Here is a 21211-nt window from a genome sequence, read left to right on the forward strand (position 1 = left end):
CTTTCTTTAGTATTGTATTTGCCTTTAATTATTTAGATGTAAATGTATTTATTTAATATGATTTTATTTGAAAAATGTTGATTATTTTTCTGTTTCCCACAATTTCTCTTTTATTAAAAACTGAAGTCACAAAGATTGGAAAAAATTTGCATATAGAAAATTATCAGGTAGTTTCAATATTATGGTACAAAAATTTTTTTTTTCAATGTAGCAAATAGCCACAAGTTTGGTCAGAACCAATGACAATGACATTACGTGAAACTGTTAAGAATAAAGTTACACATAGAGGCCATTCTTGCTAACAAAAAAAAAAATGTGAAGCTTCAAGAAAGCACATGTACAAAAAAATGATCAGGCAGCATTTTTAGTTTTATAATTCATCATCTAAATTGTGCACTTTTTTTGTTTTGCTTTTGGCATTTCAGGTGGTCAGTGAGGTCAAAACTAAGTTAATACTAACACTTTATTTGCTTACTAAAATCTTGCCTTTCCAACTATATATCCATATGGAGCTGATTTTCTTCATTTGTTTCAACCATCCAATCAATGGCATTAAACATTTATTAAGCATTTGCTATTTGCCAGGCACTCTACTGATGCTCTGGGGATACAAATACTAAAAAGACAGACAGTTCCTGCCTTCAAAGAGCTTTCTGTTTAATAGGGGGAAATAATACATAAAAGGAAGCTGAGGAGGGCTAGTGTAGAAAGGTTTGGGGAGGGATTATGAAATTCCAACTAGTTACAACTGATTGAAGACTGTAAAGATGGATTAGTCTAGAAGTCTTCATTAAGTGCAGGGTTTGGGTACAAGTTAGTTTTTAGCCTCCAACCAACAGTTCTTAGAAACATTTATGAAGGAGTTCAAGGGTATTCAACTAAGTGAGAAAGTAAAACAATGCAGATTTTAAAAAAAACTAGCTCTCCTTTATAAAGAGATATTTAAAATCTTCTGTTTTGGAGAATAGTTATTTTTATTTAAAAACTTTTTGCTGATATATTTTAAAAGTGGAAACCCAATTTAGCAAAAGGAAAGATGATCACAATAAACAGAAGTATAATTGCCAGAATATATTAGATCTAGATACATACCAATAGAATTTGTAATAAAATGCAAATGAATAAATATCCACAAATTATTCAAATTGACAAAACAAAAATTAGCAACTTCAGAAAATTGAAGATGTGCTAAAATGAAATAAAATAAGAAAAAACATGCTAACACCAGATAGATTTTCATGTGAATTTTGTTAAATATTTTAAACTCACGTTCTTAAATATTAAATGAGAATTGATACTTTTAATAAAAAGATTATGTTAACATGTAATGAGGTCATTATTTTGAATGAATAGATATTTTAAAATTTACTGATTTTAAATTCCCCAATTTGTAAATTTTGGTAGGTATAATGTAAAATTATTTTAAGAGTGTAAAGGAGATCCTGAGACCAAAAAGTTTGAGAAGTACTGACTTAAAAATTTAATATGAAATTTGTGCATGTGTATAAAGGAAAAATAAAATGTTATGTAGCAGTATGGATCACACTTTTAATTGATATAAGAAACGCAGTATTGAAACACAGAATGAACAGTGGTTAAAAAATAGCCAGTAGACTATTTATTTGATTTAATTGACTGGACATTTCATTTAGCATAGTTGAAAAAAATGCTTCATGTTTACATAGTCTTTATAATTTTCAGGAGGAAAATTCTCAGTTAGAAGAAACAGGCCAGTAATATTTTGCCTACTTGTGTTTGTTTACCCAGCTGCTAGTGACATGTTTTGTTCAAAGATAGAAAGATTTTTTTTTTTTCACTGAACCTAATACAATGATTAGGTATATACTGACATGCATTGTGTTTTCAGTTTATTTTCTAATGTAATAAGATCATTTTTTTTTCTTTAGCCTAGTAATAAGTTTGGATTTTGAAATCCAATACTTTTGCTTTGTGTCATGGGTCTCATGGGTATGTTAATCTCTTGTTTACCACCAGAACAAACGGTCATGAAAGAAATTCTTGATTTGTTATATGACGCAATACTTGATTCATTTCCTCAATCCAATTTAATGTTGCAAAAATGGACAATTTCCTCCCCCCTTTTCCCAGAGTGTTTTAATCAACCCCATAAAGGTTGATTTTAATAGGAAGAAAATAGACTAGTTTGTTATGAAACCTCTATTGCAGTCATTTCAAATAAACAATAAATGGTAAAGTGTTACTGTTTTGAATGAACTATATAGTTAGGGTATATATTTGTTCACTTTTGACTATTTTTGCTGAGTATTTTATGACTTTTGGTATTTTATATCTCTATAAATTGTTTACATATATTGGATATAAATCCTTATGGAGAAATTTGATATAAACCTCTTCTGCCCCTTTGATTACACTTAACTTTCTTAACCTGGAAGTGTTAATTCTATCTTGTGTAGAAGCTTTCCAATTTCAGGTAATCAAAATGATCAGATATTTGCTGTATTTTGCCTTGGGTCCAGTTGAATTAGTTTTGGCTCTGGGATTCCATATAGTTCACACTTACTTGACTAAACAAGAATAACAGATGAAGATCTTTCTTCTTCATTATTAGCATAGATAATGTTGTACTCTGAAGGCATCTCCCAAATGCCTTAGTTATTCTGTTGAATATTTACACATAATATTAACAGTGAGGTTCTAGTTTCCTTTTTTTGGTACTGACATCTTAAACCCTCTCTCTCCTAAGTCATTTATGATTTCTTATCTTTCCTAACTCCCCCATACCAGATGCCTGACTGTCACGATTTTGCAATGACTCTGAGAAATGTTATTAATTATTTTTCATTTTATGCCATCTCAAGTTGATGACTATGGGTAATGGGATAAAATTAAGTGAAGGAAAGGTTGAACATGTTTAAACTTGAAATGTTCTCCCATCCATGAATTATGTTCCTGGGAAATGAACTGAAAGTATAATCATTGAGTCATTGAAAAATATGAATACATAAAAGCCCTTGAATATACTATAAGGGATATGTTTTATTAGCAAAAGGGACAGATTGAGTTTTATTTTTTTATGAGGTTTTTCTTAACCAGTTGTAATATTCTCTCTGGAAATGAGGGTAGGAATAAAAGCAGTCATCCTTTATAGACTCAATTCAACAAGTATATTTTAAAATGGATTTGTTTTGGTATCTTTTGTTTTGACATTCCTAAAACTTTCCCTATATCCTTTTTCCTCCCCCCTTCTTCCTTCTCCTTTACAAGGGAGCTATCCCTTAGAAGGTTTTTTTTTTTTTTTTTGGAAGCAAAAACTAAAAACAAAAACATTTAAGAAATTCAACTTGATAACAGTGTCCCATTATCACTTATTCTTTTTTTCTCCTGGAGGTAAAAAGGAATATTATTAATGGATAAGCAGGTAAATTTTAGGAGTGGGTGGTGAGTTCAAGATTGGTGAGGATCAGTTGTAACTGTTCTAAACCTCAGTGAGAAGAATTGGGGTACCCTCATCAGAAATAGGGAAGTTAGGACAAAGAATGGAAAGTAATGAATTGTTATGGACAGGTTGAATTTGTTTCCAAGGAGTCTAGATGTAACTGTTTAGAAACAGTTGATGATGTTATAGATTATGGCTGACTATAGGAGGTCCCAAAGGCTCTTAATAGTTTAAATCTGTATTAAGACTTTTGCAGCCCTCTGTACCGATTAGAGATGAGAAATTCAGGGATCAAACAAGGTAAGTATTTTTTTTGGGGGGGGGGAGGCAGATAGTTGTTGAAAACCAGTGATTCACCAAGACTGGTCTCTTTGTGTCATCAAAAGGGATTTCAAATTCTTGGTTTATTTGTGGTTGCCTATTCTCATATTCATAGTTACATATAGATATAGATAAGATATCATCCTAAAATTTGGGGGGCTGATGATAGGAGATATCCTCTAAGGTGCTACATGTCAAGTTGGATCTACCAAATCTAAATGTCAGGAAGAGCAGTCTCTTGAAACTGTAATATTGATAGGTGTAAAAATCAGAGCAGTTTGGGGGCCACGCTACTAGGAACTCTGGACCTTGGCACTCTCAGTAACAGCATTTTCTCAGGTGAAACCTCAGTTTACGAATATGTAACACTGAAGCACAATGTCCAAATCTGTTTATGTGGCCTGAGTTCTGCCATCCTTAAGCTTAGAGGAATACACTATCCTTACTGAATTAATTTATCCAGTAAGAAATGTAAAACTGGAATGGCTCAGCAAGTAGTATTCTTAATTTGAATCATCAGCCTCATGGCTTCATCCATTTTTATTTTGTTGTTTTTTTGATACATGGACAAGATGACTTCTTATGATGCTTTAATATTCCTTTTGGAAACCAGAGGATTCTTAATCTTTAGATACTCAATTGCTACCCTGTATTTCAACCTAAATTTAGGATTTCAGCTGTACTAAGTGGTTTGGTTCAATCTTTCTAATCTAGAGGATAATAACAATAATTAACATTTATGTATAGTACTTACTATGTGCCAGGCACTGTACATTTCATAAATTTCATTTGATGCTCAAAACAATCCTGCAAGATAGGTTATATTATCCCCATTTTACCTAAAGGGAAACTAAGGTTGAAATGAAATATTAATGAACAAAATAAAGATGACAGGATTGGACTAAAAATTTCTTTCCACTCTTCCATGCTATGTCTTTATGCCCTAATTTATCCAAATCTTGCTTTTCCTCTTAAGATTCAAAGCTTTAAGTTTAGTTGTTCCATGGAGAAAATTTTATTTTTTCTTATTTCCTACTTTATTAATTTAACAGAACACAGTTTAAGACTACATCTCTCAATCTATGTGCTTAGTTTAAGATCTCACTTAAATGGAAATATTAAGTCATCAGCATGTACCTTATTACATAAAATATCAATATCTTAATGTCAATATTATATTATATGGCCATAATATTAATTAAAGTGACATGAAAATTTTGTTTCATTATTACCTTTTTTCTTCTTTCCACTCTTAATTGGAGAACTGACTTTGTTCTTTGACCTTGCTTTGGCAATGAATAAGTTGACTTTCTCTATGGACTTTACTTCCCCTTATTTGATATATTGAAGATAATGGAGATGATTAGGGGATAATGTCAGAAAATTTTATGAGAAAATTAAAAAAAAATTATTCCCAGGCATATATATATGTACATATGTGCTGATTTTTTTTTTTTAACAGTTATAGCTAGAAATGGCAAGTTACTCTTTGTAGAATGATGTTGCCCTTTAGAATTTGCCTTGAAGACAACAGACCTTTTAAAAATCTAAGTGTTATTTCAGCTATCTATTATAATTAAATGCTGCTTATAAATGAATAAATTTCTTTGCAGTAGGTTTTGGTTCTGAAAGGTTGATCTGTATCTCATTTATGAACATCATAGATCTTTTTTTTTTTTTTTCTTGTAAATTTTTTTTTAATTTAATTTTATTTAATAATAACTTTGTATTGACAGAATCCATGCCAGGATAATTTTTACACAGCATTATCCCTTGCAATCACTGTTTCATTTTTTCCCTTCCTCCCTCCTCCCCCCCCCCCCAAGATGGCAAGCAGTCCTATATATGTTAAATATGTTGCAGTATATCCTAGATACAATACATATTTGCAGAACCGAACAGTTCTCCCGCTGCACAGGGAGAATTGGATTCAGAAGGTAAAAATAACTCGGGAAGAAAGTCAAAAATCAAATAGTTCACATTAATTTCCCAGTATTCCTTCTTTGGGTGTAGCTGTTTCTGTCCATCATTTATCCAAGAACATCATAGATCTTAATTTTTTTGAAATGCCTTAGAGTTGTTTGAAGCTCAAAAACAGATTATTCCCTTGAGATTATTGACCTGAATAATTTTGTTGTATTCTTTGCCTTTGACCCAATCAAAGTTTAAATGAGTTTCAAATAACTGAAAAACATTTCCCAACTCACAAACATTACCCAACTCACAAATCTTAGTAACTTAAATATACATTTTATTTACATGGAGTTTTTTGTTTTTTTTTTTTAAAGATGCATCATTTTAAAGTACGCCTTATTTGATAAATATGTTTTTATTTTCCTTCTAAATTATCGAAGAACTTTACATTTGAGGGATATCTAAGATCATCTAGTTATAAGAATTCCTTTTTCAACATCCTTCAGATGTGTTCCCCTTGGCAAGGCAACAAGCATTTATTAACTGCTTACTGTGTGCCAGGCACTGTGCTAATAAGTTCTGGGTTACAAATACAGACAAAAAAAGACAGTATATAATCTGTTTACACAGTTTACATAGAAAAAGGAGCTAGAAAACTGCAGGGTAGGTAGTTGAATATTTCATTTTTCTTAATTGAGCTTTAGATGGCATTAGCTTTTCTGGGCTACCAGGCCATTATGTTAATCCAATCGAATTTCTGCTCTGCTCAAAAACCCATATTTTTTACATGGACTGGTATAATACTTTGTACATGCAAAGTTGTTTTTTTTTTTTAAACCAAAAATGAGCCTCCCAAAACTGGGGGGCGGGAGGGAGAGGAGGGGAAGGAGAAACAAAAACTAAACCCTAATTTTGGATTCATCTATACACTTTAGACAGTTATGGTCTTTTAAAATAATGATTCTGTCATCCAACATGTTTGCTCTCCCTTCTAGCCTTGAGCGTCTAATTGAGCACTTCCAAAAATGGGGAAATCAATATGTTCTGAAGTAGACCATTCATTTCTGATCAGCTGTAATTCTTAGAAAGTGTTTACTCATATCGAACTCATCTGTCTTTTTATAAATGACAGCCATTGTTCTAACTCCTTTTCCATGATACAGTACTTCAAAAAGTTAAAGGCTGCTAACATAGCTTCCCTAATTCATTTTCCAGATAAATTTTCCTTCAGTTTGTCCTATTATGGAATAAGTATGCTTCAGTTTTTTAGTGTCTTTCCTAAAATATGACAGAACTTATCAAAGAACTTCAGATATAGTTTGACCAAACAAACCAAGATAATGTGGGATCACAAAATCATTCTTCTGGAAACTATGGCTTTAAATTCATGCTGAATCTTAATAGAATGCATTAGAGTTAGGTTCTTAAGCCAGAAATCAGCAACCTCTTTACCCTTGAACATCATCATACCAGCCCCATACATGTATTTTATTTAACATGTGTATTAACTTTTAAATTACACATTTCTTTGTGAATCATGTTGGGAGAGAAAAATCAGAACAAAGGGAAAACCATGACTGAAGAAGAAAAATAGGAAAAAGAAAATGAAGAAAGCATGTATTGATATGGCATTTTTTAAAATTGGGATTGCCTTGATCCAGTGATCTAGCAGTTCAATAAGTGCTGAGAAGAACCAAAGCTTTCATATTTGATCATGGCACAATCTTCCTGTTACTGTGTTCCTACTTCAGCTTGTTTTGCTCAGTAGGGAAAATCTTTCCAAGCCTTTCTAGGCCTTTCTTTTCCAGGCTTGTTCATTATTTTTTATAGAACAGTGATATTCCGTAGCTTTCATATACCATAACTTATTCAGCCATTTCCCATTTGATGAGCATTTTCAAATTCTTTGCTGTCACAAAAAGAGGATGTTATAAACATTTTGGCAAATGTGGGCCCTTTTCTCTTCTTTATAGTTTCTTTGTGATCATCATAGGTTGTATGATCATCAACTATAGTTGTAAATAATTCAATAAAACACCTACTGTGTTTCAGTCATAATGCTAAATGCTGGACTTTCATTAGGGAAAGAAAACCAGACTCATATTTTCAAGTATTTTACAATTTAATGAGGGAAGACAACCTACAAGAAACTGAAAAGAGGGACAAAGGAATGGGAGACTAGTGGAGGGGGATAACCTGGAACAGGTTTATGATATTCCCAGAAGTCAAAACCAAACAGAACTACAGATGAAGTAGAGAGAGTCATCTGGAAAGTTGTGAAATTCAGAGCCCTTTATAAAGAAATGCTTTGGAAGGAGTTAATTGCTCCAAGCTCCAGCCTTCCAGTTTGAGTATCAAAAACTGAGTTAGCATGAATATAGACTTCAGATGATCAGTGCACATTTTTCTTATTGTTTAATCATTTGTCTATGAAATGTTTTATTAAATGTTCTGGTCTTCTTAAGTAGAGTATTGGAACATGGTTCTACTTTATTTTTGTGATTCAATAGCATTATCAAGTCTGATTTGCTATTTTATGTTTGCTTTTTCTTTTGCTAGGAATGTCTGCTTCTGGCAGGTCTCAGGTTGCTGCTTCTGTGATTAGAAAAAAATAATCACTACATAACCACATTAGAAAAAAATAACTTTGATGCTTTTTTTTTTTTTTTTTGTCTTTTTTCCTAAAATCAGGGCTGTTTTTCAGAGTTCAGATTGCTAGTTTGTCTCAAGAGCATATCTGCAGATATAAATATGGAGAATCACTATACTTTCAATTCACAGTTACTACTCAGTTGTTAAATATTTGTTATATGTTTATAAAGAGCAGCTATTATAGAGGTAGCATGGTAGAGTACCAGGCTTGAAGTAAGGAAGATACCTTCCTGAGTTCAAATCTGGCTTTTAGACACATTAGATAGGGTACTTTGGGCAAGTCACTTAACCCTATTTGCCACAGTTTGCTTTTTAATAAAATGAACTGGAGAATGAAATGGCAAATTACTTTAGTATCTTTGCCAAAAAACCCAAATCACATCTTAAAGAATTGGTCATGACTGAAACAGCTGGGCAACAACAAATAAATAATCTTTTACATAACAATTTTAAATGCCTACATGCATGAAAAATAGTTATCACTTCCTAAGTCCACCTGAAGCAGCAGCTGTAGAGTACCTCAGTCTTATTGTTGCCTAACAAAGGCATTATTTGGGAAGTAGTATGGTGGTATAGTGGAATTGTAGATAATTGACTCTGGAGCCAGAGGACCTAGATTTATAGCTTGCCTCTTTAATCCTCACTTTCCTCATTTGTCAAATGAAGAGGTTGAAATAGATGTCCTTGAGACCACAGATAATTTTTTTTTTTTTTTGCTTTTTTTTTATTCTTTAGAATTTCAGAGTCTAAAAAGTACCTGGCAATTAGTAGGCACTTAATATATGCTTGCTTGACAAAAAAGAAAACTGTTAAGCTTAGTAGGATCACATCCAAGCTTCTCTCCTGGCCTCTCTGTGTGTAATAACCTCATGCACAAAAGGCAAGGAGGATTCAAGGAGGATCACCCAGCCCACTTTGATATCCCCCATGCAGTGTATTATGAATGAGTGGTCTCTCTTGGACCAGAGTATTAGCCAGGACTCCTCAGTCCTTTCTACTTCTTGTCCAAAAAGGCTTCCTATTCATTGCCCTTGTGTATTTTTTTTCCTAGGCTTAGTACTGTTGGTTATACATGTGGTTTAATAAATAAAAGACATAGCTGATCTCTTAAAACCTCAATTTCAGTTTTTATTTATGGCTCTGACTTAAGATGATTCATAATTTATGGAAATGGCTATATTTATTCTGTTGAGTCAAGGAAGCACATGCAGCCACAACTTTCCACAAATTTCCTGTGGAAGAAGAATCATAACAACTAATGACTTAAAAATAGCCTTGTTCCTTTCAGTTTTGGTATATTTTGTGGGATTCATCATTGTAGCAGGTGTAGAATTGGTTTCATTTTCTCATTTGGCTAAAGAGTGTTCCAGAGTCTTTGCATCTATCCAACAACTTTGCCCCTAACTAATTATCTTTGTGTAGTGTGTTACATGCCCTCTTGTCTCCCTTATTGGACCATAAGCTCCTTGCAGGTAACAGTTGTTTCATCTATTTTTATATGTATCATTAACATAAAGCAGTGCTTCTTGGCACATAGTAGTTACTTGATAAATCCTTTTTGATTAATTATTGATTTATTAAATATTTATTTAAGATCTATACTAGGTGAAATAAAATACCCTCAAATCAACCCTTAAGTATTAAGTGCCTATTATGTGTTAAGAGCTATGTATTTTTTTTTTTTTAAAGCAAAAGACAATATACATCTTCAAGGAATTTACATTTATAAATCTAATTGCAGACAATTCATGCAAAGAAATATAAGATAATAGTATGGACATAGGGATTTAAGGTATCAACTGGACATCCCTTCTGAGATAACTGAAAGGCAATTGGAAGTCAGCAGAGAGACTTTGGCACAGAATGTGTAGATTTGGCAATCGTCAGCATAGAGATGGTAATGACTGATAAAGTCACTAAGTGAAAGCAGTTTAAAGGAAAATGGAAGAGACAGAAAAGTGAGGGGTATTTGCAATATGAAGGAGGGTCTAAGAAAGGAAATAGAAGTAGCTAGCTGCCAGTCTTTCCACATCTATCGCAAAAAGCTTCCTTTTCTAATTTACCCACAGAAGGTAAATTAGGATTTTGGAGGAGGCCTGGTAGTATCTGAGAGAATTCCAAACAAAATCCTTTTTGCTTGGTGCAGTGACATTGAGCTTCAAAGGGGTCTGAGATTCTGAATGGCCACAGTAAGGAGGCAGGGAGGAGAAAGATTGTTATAAAGGAAAACAGGTTTGATTGAAATGTAGAATACTTAAAGGGAGACAAGATAAAAGATAAGATTAGAAAGGTAGACTGGAAACAGATTATGAAGGGCCATAAATGCCAAATGTGTATTTCTATTTTATCCTAGAGGTGTTTGGGAGTTATTAGATTCTCTAACAGACTTGAATAAACAAGATCTTTCTACTTTTCCTAGAACACAACTGAATAGGTTTAAGGAACTATTAGTTCCAAACCAAATTCATTTTGACTAATGTACCTTTCCCTAACTGAATATATTTATTTATTTGTACTCCATATCACCAGCATTCTCAAAAGTTTGAAAGTTCTACAAGCAAACTTCTGGAATTTTACATGGTAAGAGAAAAATCTACTTGCCTCATCTTTTTGAGAATCCGGAGGCTGCCTATGATAATACCTGTTTTCATCATCCAGAGACTTAATTATCTAGTTGAATAAGACTTGTTGGGAATTTAGCTATAACTACTGTATTTTTTAATACATAACTTGTACACTTAATTTTTTGTGTCTCTATAATCATTTTACCTAATCTGCAAGTTTTATATGTAGTGATATTAACTCTTCAATATGTTACTGATTTTTGTACCAACAATCTGCCACCTGACTCAATTCTGTCTTTTTATTTATAGACTGGCCTTATTGTTGCCTGCTACCAAGGATTTGTGGATATCGTAGTAGCCTTAGCAGAGTGCCCTCATATTGATGTAAACTGGCAGGACAATGAGGGGAACACAGCACTAATTACAGCTGCACAGGCAGGTAAGGCTTTGCTTTTCATTTCGCTCTTATGGGCCTTATTTCCTTATCTGTAAAATGAGAAGAATACTGTTTCAGTTGTCCTAAGGGTCACAAACAGTATTGTTGTCACACTTGTAGTGTGTGCTTCTAATCTATGTTGCTAGGGATGGCTGGGGCTCACTTGGTTAGGAAGTTCCGGATACATTTGGTTTAAAATCAGTAGGGTATCTTTTGCACTAAAACTGCCACTAATATGGTGTGTTAAATGGGCCAAGCTGCTCCTGAGAAGTGAACACAGTTATACACAGAATGGGCCATAAATTCCTTGCTGATTAGGAGTAAAGTTAGGTTGAAGTGGCTTCTGCATACTTCCTGTTTGGGCAGGATGGGAAGAACCCAGGTCAATAACTTGACTAATTCATGCAAACCTTGAAGAGTTATATGTTATCACTTACTATTCCTAGTTTAGCCATTTAATCCTATGGTGTGGCTAAGGCATATTATACTCATTAATTCAGACTTTCCTGTGTGCTCAAAACACATAAAACTATTTAGAATTATCTTCAAAAATCAGTTAGCAAGTTATAAAGAAAATGTTAGTCATTGCTTTATATGTTTATTTTACAGGCCAGAGTTGAAAAAAGTCCTGATTATTTTCAGCTTGAGGTTTATCTCCTCCAAAAAATAAAGCTTACCAAAAAACTTACTGTGGCAGGGGAATGATATTCAGCAAGGACACTTGTTTTAGGTGCAGACAGCTTCCCTCTCTGCCCAGAACAAACATCAAGGAGAAATTTTTTTTTTTACTGGTTATTCGCTTAGAAACCAAGAACTGATGTCAGCAGTTTTTGGTTTCTTGGCCAAATATCCTGGAAAATAATTTCAATATGAGAAATGGATGTGCCTCATACGTGAGATACCAAATACAAAAACAGGAGTGAGCTTTGTACTTTTAGTTTCTTATCCCTCCCTTCAAAGTTTGGATTGGTCTGATTTATAATCAGAATTAGTTACAATTTGGTTGGATTTACAATCCCAGTTATAATTGGTTAGATTTACAATCCTCTTTGTCCATTTCATATGCCAAAAGGCTTGTACCTTATCATTTACCCCAGCTGGTTTGGTGTTGGAGCCCCTTGTTTAGCTTGTTTCTTAGCTTGTTCCTTGAATTACATAGTGATTGGTTGGATATAACTTAACAAGGTATTTCAACTTTCTGTTTTGACACTATCTATGGAAAACCCTGCCTCTCGTATTCCTTATCGAAGCTGGTCCTTGTTGGCCACATAATGACTTAGAAACCCACAAATTAACACTTGTTATATTGTATTTTTTGTTTTTTATTAAACTTTTCCCATTCCCAGTTTAATCTGGTTCCTAAGCCCATATTTTGCTGGGAATTTGATAACTCTGTTTTAGGGGACCTTCTTTAGGACTATTACGAGACCACCTTGACTTTGGGGATGCCAGAAGTCTAGGAAAGCCATCAGTGAAGGAAGAAAAACTAGGCCATAAAGATATAACTAAAACAAATCCAAAAGACAAGCCAAGTAATTGCAGCCTGTGAAAGGGACAGAATATGGAAGAACAAAGAGCAGAAATCCCAGAATCCTTTTCCCCATTCTGCAATCTCATGACACTGCTCTCCTTGCTGTTTTCTCGAATATCACATTAAAGCTCTCAATTCTGAGTATTTTCCTTGTCTCACTCTCTCATGCTTGGAATTACTCTTTCTCATCTCTTCCTGATTTGTTTCCTTTAAGTCTTAGCTAAAAATCTCATTTTAGCACCTTCCCTCTGAGACCACTTCCAATTTATCCTGAACATATCTTGTTTGTAGAGTTCCATGGCATTCTTGGAGACCATTTTCCTGAGGAAGACATTGGAGCTAATCTATGGGCATTTTGGTCCTGCCAAATTAAACTATACAACCATAGAAACCCTCATAAGAAATGGGAAGTTTAGAACTCCACAACAATGTCATTGCCACATAGAAATACATAGATCCTGTTTCAGACTGGTCTTCTCTTTGTCTCTCTTGTACTCTGTAGAAGTAGTACCACTGCAGAACTAATCATGGATTAGTTTTCAAAGGCACTTGCAGCCTCTGTTTCTGTGTTTCTCTTTTAAGCTATAAAAGAAAGGATGATTTTCCCTCTTCCCTCTTTCTCCCTCCCCCCTCTCCCCTCCCCAAGGTTTGTTCTCTGACTTAGTTATGATTATAGCTCATCCTCAATGCTGGGTCAGCTCTGACTGCCCACTTTAGTTGCTAGTGATTAGTTGGTTTGAGAAAAGTGATGAAATAGCTCATTTTTGCCTATATTTTCTTTCTTTCTTTCTTTTTTTTTTTTGGTTATACAATCAAATTTATTATTAAGGAAGATAACCTTGTGTCTCATGTAAGTGAGATTTACCCACTGAAGAACTGAAACGATTTAATTTACAGTTTAACCAATGTTCCATGGCATGACTCTAAAAGCTATCTAACAGTTCACATATACAGTACTTTGTAATTTACAAAGTGATTTCTTTTTAAAAAATTTTTTTTATTATAGCTTTTTATTTACAAGATATATGCATGGGTAATTTTTCAGCATTGACAATTGCCAAACCTTTTCTTCCAACTTTCCCCTTCCTTTCCTCTATCTCTTCCCCCAGATGGTAGGTTGACCAATACATTTAAATATGTTAGAGTATAAGTTAAATACAATATATGTATACATGTCCATACAGTCATTTTGCTGTACAAAAAGAATCTGACTTTGAAATAGTGTACAATTAGCCTGTGAAGGAAATAAAAAATGTAGGCAGACAAAAATAGAGGGATTGGGAATTCTATGTAGTGGTTCATAGTCATGTCCCAGAGTTCTTTCACTGGGTGTAGCTGGTTCAGTTCATTACTGCTCTATTGGAACTGATTTGGTTCATCTCATTGTTGAAGCGGGCCACGTCCATTAGAATTGATCGTCATAGAGTCTTCTTGTTTCCATGTATTATGATTTCCTGGTCCTGCTCATTTCACTCAGCATCAGTTCATGTAAGTCTCTCCAGGCCTTTCTGAAATCATCCTGCTGGTCCTTTGGTATATATTCATTTACTACAATTTATTCAGCTATTCTCCAGTTGATGGGCATCCACTCAGTTTCCAGTTTCTGGCCACTATGAAGAGGTTTGCCCATATTTTCATTGGAGGTAGATTTGCTTTTTAGTTTAACTCTTTATTTTTTTTAAATATATGCTCAAAGATAGTTTTCAACATTTACCCTTGTAAAACCTTGTGTTCCATATTTTCCTCCCTTCCTCCTCGTCTGCAAGTAATCCAGTATAGGTTAAACATATGCAATTCTTCTAAATATATTTCCACATTTATCATGCTTCACATCACTTAATCTTAAATAATGCAAAAGTAGACACTAGTCAATATGAAGGAAATTATTTAGGCCTGAGTTTATTTTTAATATTTAACCTCACTGATCCTGCTCATTAGCTATCACATTAACTTGTGAACAGACTCAATTTATATCCTATAATACTTATTTGTCCTTTGTTCTGGAAGAGCACTGTATCAGGGAGGTGATATCATGACAAGCAAGTGAATTGGATTTAAGGGAGAGAGAGCTGTTCAAGGTCATCTTCCTCACTTTCAGGACCATCTGGGTCCAGTGGCCAGATTGGAAATGGCCCAGATGCAGTGGGAGACTTTGGTCTTTTTAAGCCAAGGATATTTAGTTTGACTGAGGCCATATCTTCCCCAGGTGGGAATAGAGACAAAGAATGGCCTCTTTCACCTAGTCAGATAATTCTGAAAGGGAGGACCATCCAGGGTTTCTGGCAAACCAGAAATGATTGCTATTCACATTCACTCAGATTCAATCAGGACTTGAACAATGACCAATTGGGTTTTGACCTGGGAAATATAGTTAGCCAATAAATGAGAGAGTGGTTTGGGTTTAAGGCTTGGTCCTTAAAGAAAGAAATCCAGCCAGTAAACCCCAAGATATGTTGAGGCTTCAGCAATCAAAGAAATTCACAGGTAAGGGTATGGTATCCTATGTGGACAGAAGGAAGGAGAAGGAAGGAAGGAGGAAAGAAAGAGATTATTGTCCTTCCAGAGTGAGTAAATTTGCCCCACTGGGGACCCAATAGAAACTATTAGGAAATTTGTTTCCTTCCCTTTCTCCTTTTCTCTCTTCCTGTCTTCCATGTAGGGTATCATACCCATACTCCCAAATTCCTCTTTTAAAAAAAGGAATGTACCACTTAGAACCTTTTTCTAGGAATCCTTCTGACGAGAAGTCAGTGAAACCTCAAGAGGCACAGAAGATTTATGGCCCTAATGTTAATAATCCCTTAATCTGATTCTCTGACCAGTTTTGAATCCATATAGTTGAATTAAAATCTCTCTATATCTCTTTCACCAACTTGTGCATAAGAAAAGTGTGATACCTTTATCAAAAGCTTGTCAAAATCTAGATAAAATATTTTCTCACCATACTCCTTATTTCCTGGTTTAGTAATTCTGTCAAAGAAAGAAAATGAGTTTAGTCTGTCATAACTTGTTTTTAATGAAACCATGCTGGTTCTTTGTAATCACTGTATCCTTTTTTAGATGTTTTATCTAAATAATCTTGCATGTATTCTATAAATTATTTAGTCTAATAAATGTTTAATGTTTCTGGGAGTTGAGTCCTACAGAAATTCGGCAGCCCATGGACAAATTCTGCATGAGCTCTCTGCAGGGGAGCTGCCAGTGGGTTTTATTAGACACAGTCGTACTCTCTATTTTTCCAGGAACATTGTCCTGAACTCTTCAGTAGTGTTGTGTATTGGTTTTGTAATTGGAACAAATGCCTTTCTAGGACAAAGGCAAGACCACCTTGCTTTTTTTTTTTTATTTAAGAAAAACTAAATAATCCTATGAACTAAATAATTGGAAATCATGAATACTTTATCTTTGTTGTATCCCCATGGTGACTCTTACATAGCGGGAGTGCAGTAAAAATTTGTTGAATGAATAAGAAGTTAAAAATTCATGCAGTTTTCAATTAAATATGGACGACTCTTAATACATTTGTGGTTCTTGCTACTGTAGTTGTCTTGAATATTCCAAGTGCCTAATAGATAAGGAATTGTGTTTATTTCTTATAACTGAATTAGGAAATAAGTTCATTGAGTTCTCTTTTTGTTCTTCAAAATTCCTACAACATTTTGGGAGAGAGGGAGAAAGTTGTTCAGTAAATATTAAATACTGGTTCATCCTGTTCTCAATTAATTGAAGTAAAATGGAAAATTTGTATAAAAATTCTAAAGTAATTATGGGAATCAAATAGATTTCATTTCAACCTCCTTTCCCATCTCTTCCTTCAGTTCTCTTCAATAAAGCTTTAAAAATGGACTGATTTTTTTTTTTTTTAATTGTTTGTTTCCCTGGCCTTTTCATGATATGTAGGTGAAGGCATGAAAACGGCAGCAGCAGGCAGAAGAGGGGCAAAGGAATGTTTGAATAACTAGGAGTTGGTGTTATTGATAATATTAGATAAACAAATTAGATAAACACTGGGTTCAGAATTAGAAACACCTGAGTTCAAATATGCCCTCACGTTGTTCATTGTTTGTTCTTAAAGAGAATGAGTGATGTCTTAACTTGTAAGTTGGATTTAAGTGAGGCAGAGCCATATAAAGTCATCAGTGTCCAGTGGCAAGACCTTAAATCAAGATGACTGGCAGTGGAACAGTGACGCAGTGGATAGAGCATTAGACCTGAAGTCAGGAGGATCTGAGTTCAAATGTGGCCTCAGGCACTTAACACTTCCAAGCTGTGTGACCCTGGGCAAGTCACTTAACCTGGGCTGGTTCTCCCTTTCTTATACAACTTGGTGACCTTTCTTGAGGGGGTGGGGGAGGGGGGGAAGGGTTACTACATTATTCCCCAATTGTAGGCACTTTGCTGAGATGCTTAGCCCCCTGCATCTCAGAACTTTTGTAAAGATTTGACAGATTCAGCCTCCTTAATAGGGGAGATTAAAGCCATGGCTTAACTGATAGTCTATTAAAAATTATTCATTAAATTTTATTTATTTATATAATAACGTAAAAATAAATTAAATTAAAATTAAAAAAAACTATTTTTATATCACCTGTATTTCTTCTCTTCTTTGTATTTTCATTCCACAGAGAGACAATGTCTTGGATATCTCATCTCATGAAACTTGGGTTACCTAACTTCTATTTAGATGTTTAGTTTTAAATTTTGCTTGCTTGGGATGAGGAATTGTTTAAAAAAAAAAAAAAAAAAAAAGAAGAAGAAGAAGAAGCAAAATCAATCAAAGCTGTCATTATCTGTAGCATTTAATACCTGGGAGCATAACCCCTGTAAAAAGGCGATCATCTATCTCATCTTCAGAATCAAGCTTATTTTCGAGCAGTGGTTTTTAACCTAATATCTACTTTTATTTTGATAATTATTTCAATGTTTGTTTCCCTTGCATTCCAGTGTATTTTATAATTTTAAAAATATTCTGAGACAGGAAGCATTACCTGCCAAGACACTTAAAAAAAGTTAAGAATTTCAGTTCTAGAGGCTGTTTCCTGTTATCTTTCTCAGTGACTTTCTCAAATGGGAGCAGCCTTCATGGCTAACGAAGGGATCTTTACAGATGTTCTGTGCATGGTTTGCTAAAGAGTGCATTCACTTAACTAATGTCCCCAGTAAAGAACAGTTAAATTCTTAAATTTTGTTTCTATTCACACTTATGGGCTGTTTTTTTGAGACTTTTGTCTTGATTTGAGCTTTGGACATGAAAAAGTATTTATTAAGCCTGGGTTTCTGATATGAAAATTATCTGTGGAGGCTAAGTAATTTTTTATTAAAAGCCTAGTGAACATCGAAGTCATTGCTGTGGGTGATTGTCTAGAATTTGGTCTTTAGTCTATAGCTATATCTATATATGGATATAGAGCCTTCCAAAGATATAACACATCATTCAATGACAAGCATTTATGTTATACACTTTGGTAAATGTAAAGCACTGTGCTTGGTACTGGGGATGTAAACATTTCTACATAGTGAGTTCTCATTAGTTATTTGTTGATGTGGAAGATGTGCTGATCAATTGCACTCACTTTTCATAGAGAATCAAGCTTAATGATTAGCTGCATATCTGTAGGGTGAACCTTGACAGTGTCTTTTTTTACTTGACAGTAAAAATTTCTTACCTTGAACATTTATTTATTTATTTATATGTTAATAGTAAAATAAATTAAAATTTAAGAATTATTTTTACATTACCTGCATTTCTCTTCTTTGTATTTTGTATTTCCACACCACAAAGATGTTCTAGTTTTAAACTTTGCTTGCTTGGTATGAGGAATGCACTAGATACATTATTATAATGTTACAGTTAAAAGGAAGCTTCAAAACTTATATCTCTTTTATGTGTGAGAAGATTGAAACTCAAAAGTTAAGTGACTTGCCTTTTTTCATTTGACACATACTTTTTTTTTACTTGTTCTCATTAAATCTTTATTTCTGGAGTTCCGTCTCTAGGATCCTATGATTTTATTAAGCATATGACCAATTAAGTTAAATTAAAACATTGCATAAACTTCTGTTCCATGTGAGACTTTACATGCTGGATAAGCAAGAATAAAATTTGGATAGTATGAAAAATAGATCAAAAAGATGGGTACTAAGTGGGGAAAAAAATCACATGTATGAGGAGGGAGGCAAAGGCCAAGAGTGATCAAGAAGGAATAGGTAAGGGTGATAGTGATGGGGAGATTCATATACGTTCATATATGGGGGAGATTCATATATGTTTTCCCCCTCCCCCAAGCCATTTCAGCATCCTTAAAAAAAAATTGTCCCAATCTTTCTCAGATTTTCTTTTATATTTTGTAAATTTCCTAAGCTTAGGGGTATTTTAGTTTTGGTTTTGTGTCTTTCTGTTTCTAGACCACACCTTTCCATGTATTTATTAAGATATTTTCTAATTCCAAATTGCTCTTCAGAATAGTTGGATCACTTCACAATTTTACCAATAACGTATTAGTGTCTTAGTTTTCCCATATCTCCTCTAACATTTATCATTATGTTTTCCTGTCATCTTAGGCAGATACATAATGATACGGCAGAGTTGTCTTAATTTACATTTCTTTAATCAATAGTGATTTAGAGCTTTTTTTTTTCTCCCATATGACTAGAAAATATTTTAATTTTTTCATCTGAAAATTGTCTGTTCATATCCTTTGACCAGGATCACTTCTGTTCCATGATTAAGGCATGTATGACTTTTGCAAAGAATTAATTGAAAAATAGTGTGGTGAATTGACTTGCTCAAGAAGGTATCAGAGAGGATATCTGAACCCTGGTCTTCTAATTCTAGGTGAAATAATTTGGCTAACGCCACATAGCTTAGTTAAGTTCCAAAGCAAAGACCAAAATAGAGCACTCCTTACTCTAAGGCTAATATTTTTTAGTACCACATTGCCTTTCTTCTTATAATTTATTTTAAAAATACATTTTAAAATTTGAACTTAAATGCTAAAAAAAATGCACGCAAAATAGAATGGAAGAAGAGGTTTCTTAAATCTTCAGAAATTTCTGTATTGTAGTATCACTCAAGGAATTATGTCTTTATCTTTAATATGGACTTTGAAATGTCACAATTGGGAAAGTGAAGATCATAGAAGTTTTGATCTTTTGGACCATTTTATTTTTAATGTGATTGGGATCCTTGTACTAGTTATTCACATTTTTCATTATCTGTCATTTTATGTTACGTCACTTGATCTTGATCTTGTTAACATGTTCTTTTATATGACTTTACATGTTACTTCATAATTTGTTTTTATTTCCCAATTATTTGTTCCAGAAGATCTGAAGGTTTGACATTCTTTTTATTCTCTTGCCCAGTGTATAATAGCTTTCATTTATAGTGTTGTACAATTTACAAAGTGCTGTTTGTTGTCCAAAGCCTTTCACAACCTGGCCCTTTAGTGTGTTTTGTTTTTTCTTTCTTTAACTTCTCCAACTCTCTTTTCTATCCCAACCTTTATATCTGTGTTCCAGTAACACCTGCCACCTTGTTTTCTCTGGAATAGATCATTTCACCTCTACATTGCAGGTTTTTTTCTTGGCTACCTGGACCGTCTCCTGACTTCTGGTTTTCATTAAACTACACCTAAATTGTATACTCTTCAAGAAGCCTTTATTTATCCTCCTTAATAGCATCTTCCCTTTCTTGATTTTCTTCAATTTAAGCTTTATATAGCTGTATTTGGATAGGTCTTAGTAGTTTGCATGTTGTCTTTGCCATTAAACTGAACTCTTTGAGTAGACATTCTTGCCTTTCATTGTATTCCTAACACTTAGCATAGTTTCTAGAACATATTGGTCACTAATTTATGACTGATTCATAGACATTATCTCATTTGATCACCACAGAAAATTTATGAAGTAGGTTGTCTAAGAAAGGAAGAGGTCAGTCAGCTTTTCCTAGGTCAATATGGTAGTGAGTGGTAAAGAAACCCTTTATTAAAAAAGGATTTATTTTTTGTTTTCTAGATTCTTTTTAATTAAAGCTTTTTATTTTCAAAATATATGTGGATAATTTTTTCTTTTTTTAAAAAAATACTGCCTTTTAATTTTATTAAAGCTTTTTAGTTACAAAACATATGCATGGGTAAATTTTAGCTTTGATCCTTGCAAAACTTTGTTCCAAATTTTCCCCTCCTTCCCCCCACCACCTTCCTTAGATGGCAGATAGTCTCATACATGTTAAATATGTTAAAATATATGTTAAATCCAATATGTATATATACATATTTATAGAGTTATCTTGCTGCACAAGAAGAATCAGGTAAAGAAGGAAAACAAAAAACCCTGAGAAGGAAAACAGAATACAAGTAAACAACAACAGAAAA

General features: G+C 33.6%; 1 protein-coding gene across 1 annotated transcript in view; it reads left to right on the forward strand.

Annotated features, from left to right (window-relative positions):
- Nucleotides 1-21211, forward strand: part of ANKRD33B (ankyrin repeat domain 33B) — a 98930-nt gene that overhangs the window by 46559 nt on the left and 31160 nt on the right. The window contains 1 exon segment of the mRNA XM_051969852.1: nucleotides 11179-11308. Within this exon segment, the coding sequence (XP_051825812.1) occupies nucleotides 11179-11308 (130 nt within the window).

Source organism: Antechinus flavipes, chromosome 1 (genome assembly GCF_016432865.1).
Source record: "Antechinus flavipes isolate AdamAnt ecotype Samford, QLD, Australia chromosome 1, AdamAnt_v2, whole genome shotgun sequence".
Classification (NCBI taxonomy): Eukaryota; Metazoa; Chordata; class Mammalia; order Dasyuromorphia; family Dasyuridae; genus Antechinus; species Antechinus flavipes.